General features: G+C 39.1%; 1 protein-coding gene across 1 annotated transcript; it reads right to left on the reverse strand.

Moving 5' to 3' along the window:
* Window positions 1-650: 650 nt before the first annotated feature.
* LOC125470817 (E3 ubiquitin-protein ligase PUB24-like) lies at window positions 651-1,998 on the reverse strand. Its single transcript, XM_048570473.1, has one exon. It carries the CDS (start codon window positions 1,975-1,977, stop codon window positions 766-768), a length of 1,212 nt encoding a protein of 403 aa, XP_048426430.1. The 5' UTR covers window positions 1,978-1,998; the 3' UTR covers window positions 651-765.
* Window positions 1,999-10,487: the final 8,489 nt, after the last annotated feature.

A 10,487-nucleotide genomic window follows, 5' to 3' on the forward strand; every position in this document is an offset into this window, starting at 1 on the left:
ATTCGTCAACAACTATACTTGAAAAAGCAGGAAAAAAAATAATATAATTTCACAAAAAAATTGAAAACATTACACGAAGCTTTTATGTTGATCACCAACTATTTGAAAAAAGAAAAAAAACCATTTGAAAAAAGAAAGAATATTAAATGTTTGCATAACAAAAAAAAAAAAAAAAAACTATGATCGAAAAAACATATTTGGAAGAAGATAAAATATAGTTTAATTACTAATATCTCCACTAAATAAGGAAAAGAGCATCATGCCGATAAAATGATAAATTCAAAAAAGTATTTTAATTTTTAAAAATAGAGGTGATTATTGGTTAAAGCACTTTAATCAAATTTTAAAAAGACACAGATGTTTTATCTAAATGATATAGAAAAACTGTAGGAAATTCTAATTTTCCATTTAAAATAAATGTGTGGTATATTTTTAATATTGCAAGTTTTGATTGAATTAAATCAAAGATTCCTAATTTTTATGGACGTTTTGAAATAATTACACAACAGAGAAAGAGAGTTTATCGTGGGCAAGTAAATTTTTATGTTTAATTCTTTATAAAATGGACATAAGTTAATTCCAAGATTCTCATAATAAGTACAATTATATACTTGCAAAAAAAAGAAAAAAAAAAAAAACTACTCAGACAATACAGAATAACTTCATTCTCCTTCTTTCTTCTTAATTTGTTTGTTCAACAAATTGCATTTAACATAAATACTGTGGCAGGTAAACTTAATTTGTATGAACACATTTTGTATTTGGTCATCTGGGATACAGAGACATACCAAGACAAGGACAGTTCTTCCACTCCTCATGATGTGATTTAAGGATTTCCCTTGCTTTGTCTTTCAAGTATGGAGCACAGTCAACTTGGAGCAAAGTACAAAGCCTACGCACAGCTCCAACCTCCAACATCTCCTGAAGCACCAAGTTGGTTCCTGAGTACTTGCTTACCATAGAAAGGATCAAAACTGCTCGGTCATCAGTTGTTGGAGAAACCCTAAGGAGTCTCTTTGACACAACAGAGATGCCTCCTTTGTGACTAACAAACTGAGCTCTCCCATCAGCACAAGAACACAAATGAAACAATATACCAAAAATGAGCTCCGTTGTTCTCTTTTCTGGAGCACCAAATTCAAGCTCGATGAGCTCGTAAACAGCCCCGGCTTCGACCATCTTGATTCGATTTCTTCCCCAAGGACAAGCGTCTAACATGACATGTAGAGCTGCACTCACCCCTTGTTGTGTGACCCCATTTCTCAAAATCCCAACAAGTTTCTTAAAAAAATTAGGTTTTAGGGTTTCCAGCACGGTTGAGTTTGCCTTTTGGATGATATATTTGAGCACCAACACCGCATGCGTACTGACCGCGATTTGATTCTCCGTTTCGCAACCAAAAACCCATGTCAATGAATTGATGATCTGATCGTTTTCCATAAAGAGACGGTTTAATTCTTCGGACGAAATCCGAACAAAGTGAAGTATGCTAAGGGCGTTTTCTAGGCCATCCACCTGGCCGTTCTTGTAACATATGTTTGTAATGAAAAACAACATGGCCTTAGCCACGCCGGCTTCCACCATGTACTTCCTATTCCCTTCGTTTTCCACCGCGAGGAGCTCCAACTTTTGAATAATCTTCAGCTGGAGCTGAGGGTGCCAAAGGTCCTTGAGGAGTTTGAGGACTTGAGCCTTGTTGAGAGGTGGTTTCGGAGTTGGTATTCGATCAATGCCGTAGGAGGCATTGTCAGTGCACCACGCCTGAATTAAGCGGCGCAACGTGTGGTTGGGGGTTAGTTCGGAGTCTTTCGGGAGCGGCTGTTTGGTGGCAGGACATGTGTTGTTCTTGCTCTGGAATAGCCAGTGCTCGATGCTCTCCCGGTCATACGTGATACCTGTAATGGTTGTCACAGGGTCTTTCATGATCTGAAGAGATATTGGGCAGATGAAATACTGAGGAACTTCTATATCATCCATGAAAAAAAAAGTGGTTGTATAATTAACAAATGACAAAATTTGATGGAGGGGATAAGAACTAAGAAGCTGGAAATTAGATTAAATGATGAAGATATTGATACATTGTGTGGAAGGGGGGAAAGTTTTGTTCTTGTGGGAGGTGGTAAGAGTATGCGGCTATATAATTAACCAAGGTGATGAGAGAGAGAGAGAGAGAGAGAGAGTAGTGGTATTTCCATGGAGTCGTCATACATCTAAATATATGGAGTGTGATTGGGACAATTATACTAGCTAGCAGGTAATACGAGTCCATTCTAAGGCCAGCGTTGAGTAGTCAAAAGGAAGAAAAGTGTGGCCAGATGTTCAGAGCTTCAAATTAAAAGGAACACGGAATGGTGAGGAGCAATGGACTGGGACCTTTAATGTCATTCTCCTTTTTTATTCGAGTCAAATATATATGGGGATATCAGGAATATAATATTTGTGCGAAAACTGAAACTCAACCGACTTGATATTAATAGCTTAAAAATATTTTAGTTAAATAAACACCACAACTTAGTGATATTGTGATAAAATTTTGATATTTAATTATAACTGATTCATTATATAAGTTGTTTAATTACCATTATTCTTGTAGTAAAACATCGTTCAACACAGAAGGCTTCATTAGACCAGCAAAGTAAAAGAAAATGATAGAATATGGTTTCAATTAAGCAATAACCATTATTAATTCTTGGTCACAAAAGGCTTCTAAATTTACGTAGTGTAGGATCGCATTCCAATCGGTTGGTACACCTCATGATCGACACACACATAACAAAATCACTAAACTTCACATGCCGATGTATAACCTAATCATGCAGTTTATTGATTGTACCCGGTCTAAATTTTTTGTTTGAATGTGGGATCTATTTTTATGAGTTACATTTAATAACTCACACCATATTTGTTTTCTATAAAGTACAGTACATCATGTTCACCAATCATTATGTATATACAAGGTTCTAAAAGACACTGGGCGCTAGTCGACTGGCAGGCTGAGGCCTAGGCGGACTAGGCGGATTTAAGTAAATCTATTATATTTCATGTAAATAAGTGTCTGTTTATACTTAAAATATATATAATTTCATCATAAACTACAAAATAGAATGACATATATATTATGAAGTATTATGAAAATATGGGGAACATACATATAATGTGTGTTCATTTAAGTATTCAACAAGTCACTTACAATTTATTGAAAAAAAAATTGCAAAATGAAAGTTATCTATTTTTTGTATAAGTGAGTCGTAACCTAGGCAGGTGCCTAGGCGGGTATGGGTGAGCTAGGCGAGTGCCTAGGCGCCCTTTCTTAACTTTCAAATGCCTAGACATTAATTGGGACGGTGGCCAGCTGCCTAGTGCCTAGGCGGGGTCTAGACGGCTCTATACGAAAATTTTTAGAACGGTGTGTATATACAAGCTTGTAACTATTTCATACTTTAAAATATATACAATATAACACATAAATTAATAACACCAAATTATTTGTCCAATATAAAAATTTCTCATTGGTATATCCCTTTAATTTATATGGCACTAGCCTCTTGCCATAGACGTACTTGACTTTTTTCTTTTAATTATTTATTTTTCTGTTTGAAAAAAAAAACAAAAAACGAAAAAGCAAAGCAATATATTATTATTTATAATAAATAATAAACTTATTAAGTACTCACAGGCCACTCTTTGGTTGTTTTTATTTTTATTTTTTGTGAATTTGTTTTTCTTTTGAAATCCTAATGAGAGATGGACAATTTTAAGATTATGAACACTTCAACATTTTTGCCTTCTTCCTTTATATATATAAGATCATTTTAGTTTTCTCTTTTTAGGATTCCACCCAGTTGTAAGTAGGGCACATCTTCTAGATCCCAAAACGCAACCAACTGAGTTTGATTTGTGGACGTAGCTCAGGGGATAAGGTTATGGCATGTAGTGACATACATGCAGAACACGAAACTTCCTAAAGCGAGAAGCTCCATTATCTAGTCAAAAAGGTCGAGTCACCTTGAGGTCCTTGCATTAAATGATCATCTAGTTAGTAAATGGATACTAGTAGTCTGGTACTGGTTGAGGCTACACGCATATCACATTCTTGCCTCATTGTAACTCCCCACCTCCCACTTTATTAATTTCACTTTCACATTCCATGTTGTCATTTGTTTAATTTTCTTTTGTAAAAAAAAAAAAAAAAAAAACAAAAAAAAAGAGAGAGAAAGAAAGAAAGAAAAGAAAAAGGGAGCTTCTTCATTGCATCAAGTCATTGAATGTAAAAAGTATATCCCTTGATCCAAAGTCATTGAATAATAATATACCGCTTTATATTAATGTTTATTTTGGGCTGAGCTAGAATTTGTTCTCGGCCTAGTAATCTTCTTCTAGAATTATCATGGGTCATCCAGTCAGGATTGGCCGAATCCTATTGCAGGATGGATTGGTTTAGATAAGGATGAAGTAGTTAAGACCTAGTGCAATAAGGAGTCTTAAGAGGCTAAGGATGCTGAGACTTAGGGGATGAATCTGGTTTGATGATTAGCTCGGTTCAAAGTCCTTATGGAGTTAGGATTGGCCGAAACCTAATCAGATTAGGTTGAGAAGTTCTAATCCGGGTATGATTTTAGCCCGGCTATGAAGGGTTTGGCTACTATAAGAGGATGGAGCATACATTCAAGCCTCTCGAATTCAACACATAAACTGCCCTGCGCAAACTCTAGCTCTACGCAAAACCTTTCAACAACCTTGAGATTTTTATTTTCTTTTTTCTCGCCAACACATCTTCAGTTTGGATAAACAGCACTGTGAAGGCAACCGGTGACATCTTCAATTTGGATAAACAACATTGGAGCCATAGACTCAGCCGATCAAGGAGCATATTCAAGTTGGATAAACAACATTACTTCGAGACCGACTGGTTATTTATCCAAGTCTCGGTCGATATGGATTTTCGAGTCCTTGTTGGTAGAGGTCATCTCATCAGCCTTCTCGGCAAAGTGAGGTGTTACAGGTTATTACATTCGGCACATTGAAAGGCAAATATGATATTTGAACTTCGCAGAACTAGCAGGTTTGTCTTCAGGCTCTAGAACCCGAAGGCCAAGACATGTTCTTTCCTCGGCCGCAATCACGAGATCAAGAAGCCAACAGGACACTCAATGCCACACTAACATATTTTACTCCCCGACTAAGCTCGACCGACGAGTTGGCTTGCCCCACATATAATCGAATGACGTAGTTAGCTTATTAATTGCTCAGCCTGCATGCCACGTGGGCTTGGTAGTTTTTAGGGTCAACATTTTAGCATGCCTAGTGGGACCCAATATTAAAGCTATGAAGTTCATGACCATTGGGACACGGTCAGTAAAAAAGAAAACAGTCATGGGAAAGTCAACGACCAACCTTTCAGTCCATAACCCAGGATAAGATGACTTGTCACAAGCACAAAAACCTCATGTTGCCGTGACACCCGAGGCCATAAGCACGACATGCCGAGAAAATGAACTTAGTCTCAGTGGTCAGCCTCGTGGTGCAAAAATCCCTAACAAAACCAAGGGTGTTTTCATTGAAGAGATAGTAGAGGATTGCGATGAGGATAGTGGTGAAAGCTCTGATCCACCAACTAGGTTGTTTCTTCGAAGACGACTTGAAAAGCAATCTCGGCAATTTGAACATGTATTCAGCCAAAAAGTAAAAAACATACTCGTAAAGATGCATGATAATAACGCTATACAAAACAAATGACTTGAACTATTGGTTAATAAAGTCCACGAAGGTGGACCCGTCGATCATTCCCGATAACCTCCACTTAAGAACAATCTGTTACCAATGATACAGGCTGAGATATAATCTACTTGTCTTTAAACAATCGACTTGGAAAAAAGAGGTAGATCAAGCAATAGATCAAACAGATCTGACCAGAGAACAGTTACGACGTCTGTTGATGTGGTCAAAATCTAGAGAATGATTGATTAGGCCTTAAAAAAAGGGCCAAAGTTTCCAAAATTCATTCATCCATATCCAGCCTTCATGGAGAAATTCGAGTACCCCAAGGGATTCAAAATTCTGGACTTCAGCCTTTTTGCTGGAGAATCATCTCTATTGTCGTTAGAACACGTAGCTCAATTCACTACTAAGTGTAAGGACGTTAACAGCGACTTCTATAAGCTACGGTTGTTCAACTTCTTGCTAACCGGGGCTCAGCCTTCGCGTGGTATATCAACCTCCCGCCCAACTCCGTCCAAAGTTGGGAAGAATTAGTCGAGAAGTTTCACGAGCAGTTCTATCAACCAGGGGTGGACGTATCAATGTCTTCCTTGGCCAGGATGGCTCAAGCCTCTGATGAACCACCAATAGAATACCTTACGATGTTTAAATCGGCTAGAAATTGGTGCAAAATACCTCTCCCTGAAGTAGAGTTCGTTAGGCTCACTCTAAATGGCATGGATGTAGAGTACAAAAAGAAACTCATGAGGGCAAACTTACGAGATATGTACGAATTGGCTCAATATGTCAAGCAATATGATTATTTGCTCTGAGAAGAGAAGATCTCAAAATCCCCATCCTGAGGAACTATCTACAAGAACCCTACGGTTAGTTATGCATCAGCTAATAGGGAAGAGTCCCAATACGACAGCATAAATACGGCCAAGATAGTGATTGACAAACCATATATATGCAAGGTGTTAACTCACGCTAGCTCCAAAGATGTCAAAACCTGTTTGGCCCCTATGGGAATTGCCTTTAAAACATCAAAGGTCTACACCTTCGACATCACCAAGGCCGACGCCATCTTCGACCAGTTATTGCTCGCGAAAATTATCAAGCTTCGGCCAGGGCATAACATTCCCAAAACCAAAGACTTAAGAGGAAAACCTTATTGCAAATATCACAACTCAAACAAACATACGAAAAACAACTGTGTCGTATTTCACAATGTCATCCAAAGCTGGATTGATAATGGCAAGTTCAAATTTCCTAAAAAACAAATGGTAGTTGACGCTGATCCTTTCCCTTCAGCAACGGTAAGCATGGTAGATGCTTATCTACCCAAAAACAAAGGAAAATAAAAGGCCGAGTTCATTCTAATGCAATTCATCCCAAAGCAAAACTCTTAGCCCCGATTGATAATTGATTTGTTTTCAAATGAGCCGCCCAAAGACTTTTAAGGACTGGCTATCGTCGAATCTATGTTAGATTCCAGCACAAAGGAAGCGGACGGACCGATTGTTTTATGTAGTTGGTGCAAAGCAAGCATTATCTTAATCGAGCCAAATGAGAAGCCACTTCGGACTACAATACCACAACACCTCAAAAGATGCTCGGCATAGGCCAGCGTTATAAAGTTTTCGGTAGGCTCAGCCCTCAAACACGGAATGATGGGCCTTCTTCAGCTAGATGGCGCCTTGATTTTGATGCACCATTTTATAATGAGGATTATTATGCGCATAATTTTAGCAATTCGAGTTCATCCATGAACAAGAAAACCTTCAAGCCACCTAAGCCACGTAACTAACGTTGCTATAGCAAAAATGCCGGCGCTAGCGAATAAACTGCATGGCTCAACGACAAGTGGCCTGGGTTTGCTCGGTTACTAAATGGCAGCCGAAAGAAAAAGCAGGTAGCGAAGATGATTGAAAACCTCTGACAATCATGGCCGAGTTACTTCAAGGAAAGGAGGTGATCAATCACGACTTTGAAACTATAATGGAAGAATATGAGAAGCGCATCAAACTCCTTCTTCGGTATGGGGAGATGAAAGCTCGTTTCAAGCACTTCAGGAAGGAAGCAGAAAGTGAGCTTCCTCTATTACCCTCACAAGAGCCATTAATTAAAGTCTGACAAAATCTTCATCCACCATTTCTCGATAAAGCTTTGGAATACATGAGAGAGTTTCACAAGAAGCATTCTGCTAATGACCTATACGGCCTACTAAAAGCATGCCAAGAGACACTTGACCTGACACTAACTTGTCCTGATACCGAACAGATCATCTAGAAGACAACATATCTGAGGATGAAGGCCAAGTTCTAACATATACGTGAGGCTCGAGTTCTCGGCTTCGAGGTTGAACTATATACGTGAGGCTCAAGTTCTAACATATATGTGACGCTTGAGTTCTCGACCAAGTTCTAATATTTGCAATACCATTTTGAAGTTTTTTTTAGCTGTGTCCCTCTTTGGCTTTACGACCAATGAAAAAAAGTGTGTAGCACGTTTAGATGCTTACCTGGACACAAGGGACGCCTGCATAGCCTATCAGGAGTGTACCCGTAAGGCGTCACAAAAGCAAAACCAAACCACAACGTCGAGGAAGTTCAGGGATAACGGTCAGAATGAAACATGTCCGGTGGATGTAATACGGATACAATTACTCGTTGAAGCAGAAGTTGATCAAGCAGAGGGTACTCAAGAGCAGGAGGCCTTGCCTAAAAATCTAGAAGACAAAGAGCAGAAGGCCTCGCCTTAAAATATGAAGATTAGCATGGTCCATGTTTTACCTGCTAAGTTTTAGCCAACCACATCCTAACTAAATTTCCTAGATGGTGATGTGGTTGCTGAGGAAGCAACACAAGTCGACTTCGTCGCCACCGAAGAGGCTGAGCAAGTAAGCAAAAAGATAAACTGAAGGCAGCTCTTGCCGAATTGTTCCCCCTCTCTCCTTTCGTTAATCTTCAACATTTAATGTCGTTATATGTTACGGCTCATATTGAAGGCTAGTCGATTGTGGAGCAACAGTCAACATCATGCCCGTTGCTATCATGAATGCATTACATCGTTCCAATGATGAACGTATTCCATCAGGGGTCACCATGAACAGCTTTGCTGGTGACAAATCCTAAACCAAGGGAGTGCTTCCGTTGGAAGTAAATATCGCAGGTCGTAACCACATGATCACATTTTTCATAGTCAATTCGAAGACCAAGTATAATGGTTGCTCGGTCATGACTGGATCCATCAAACAAGCTGTATCCTTTCGTCGTTATATCAAGTCCTCATCTTTTGGGACGGCAAATCGATCGTGGTTCATCTGGCTGATAATCAGTCGTTCGAAGCTAATATGATTCAGGCTTGGTATTATGGCGATAACATCGGGTACATCACCTTGCAAGGTTTTAACGAGGAAGGACGACCGACTTGGTTCTCAGTTCAGAACGTCATCGAGGTAGGCATTGAGATTGTTCACTAAGATTCGACAAGACTCGAATTGGCTGACCTGATGGCCGAACCCTGATGTCTAATACCAAACGAGACACGTGCCAGGCCACGGTTTCATCTACCATGGAATGACTACTGGCCCATTGGTATGCTATTTCCAAACAACCAAATTCAAGAGTAAACCTAGTAGAGTTTTTTGCCGAATAGAACAACGATCCAATTCTATCACTAGATAAGGTTCAAGTTACTCTGGCCGAGCTAAAAGACAGTCGGCCCCAAGTCAATGACCCTTTAGATGAAATAAATGTTGGAACGATTGAAGACCCGCGACCTTTATTTTGTATTGCTTTGTTACCTCAACCTATGAAAACCGAGCTTTGTAATTTACTCAAGGAATTTAAGGATTGTTTCACTTGGAGCAACCATGAGATGCCTGGTTTAGACCGAATATTCGTCAAGCACGAATTACGCATCAAACCTAGTTGTTAAACATTCTATCAACCCCACCGACGATTCTCGACTGAAGTACAACTCGGCATAAAAAATGAACTCATTCGACTTCTAAAAGCTGGGTTTATTCGAACAGCTAGATACGTTGAATGGTTGGCGAAAATTGTCCCAGTTTTAAAGAAAAGTGGTGCTCTCCGTATTTGTATCGATTTTCAAAATTTGAATTTGGCAACCCCTAAAGATGAATATACAATGCCAATTTCATATTTATTAATCAACGCAGTAACAAACCACGAGATGTTATCCTTCATGGATGGTCATGCTGGTTAAAACCAGATTTTCATTACTGAGGCCAACGTCCACAAAACTACTTTTCGTTGCCCGGGGGCACTCGAGACTTACGAATAGGTCGTCATGACATTTGACCTGAAAAACGCCGATGTCATATACCAATGCGCTATGAATACTATTTTTCATGATTTAATTGGTACCATCATCGAAGTCTACATTGATGATGTTGTAGTCAAATCGAAATGTTGCCAAACACATTTAGATGACCTTCGACAATCTTTCCTTTGTATGCGCCAACATAACCTTAAAATGAATCCTGCCAAATGCGCATTTGGTGTGTTGGTGGGCAACTTCTTAGGTTTTATCATACATCATCATGGCATTGAAGTGGACGCAAATACAGCTCGGGCGATCATCGATGCTCCATCCTCGACAACAAAAAAAAATTACAATCATTACTCAGTAAAATCAATTTTCTTTGTCGTTTCATTTCTAACTCAGTACCAAGATGCTTTTACACAAATTAAGGTCTCCCTCACTACCCCATTTGTCCTTGTGCCACTTCGACGCGGCAAACCACTCAAGTTGTATATTTC

This window comes from the organism of the source record quoted next, unplaced genomic scaffold, assembly GCF_019419815.1.
Source record: "Pyrus x bretschneideri cultivar Hongxiangsu unplaced genomic scaffold, Pyrus_bretschneideri_v1 Contig53, whole genome shotgun sequence".
Lineage (NCBI taxonomy): Eukaryota > Viridiplantae > Streptophyta > Magnoliopsida > Rosales > Rosaceae > Pyrus > Pyrus x bretschneideri.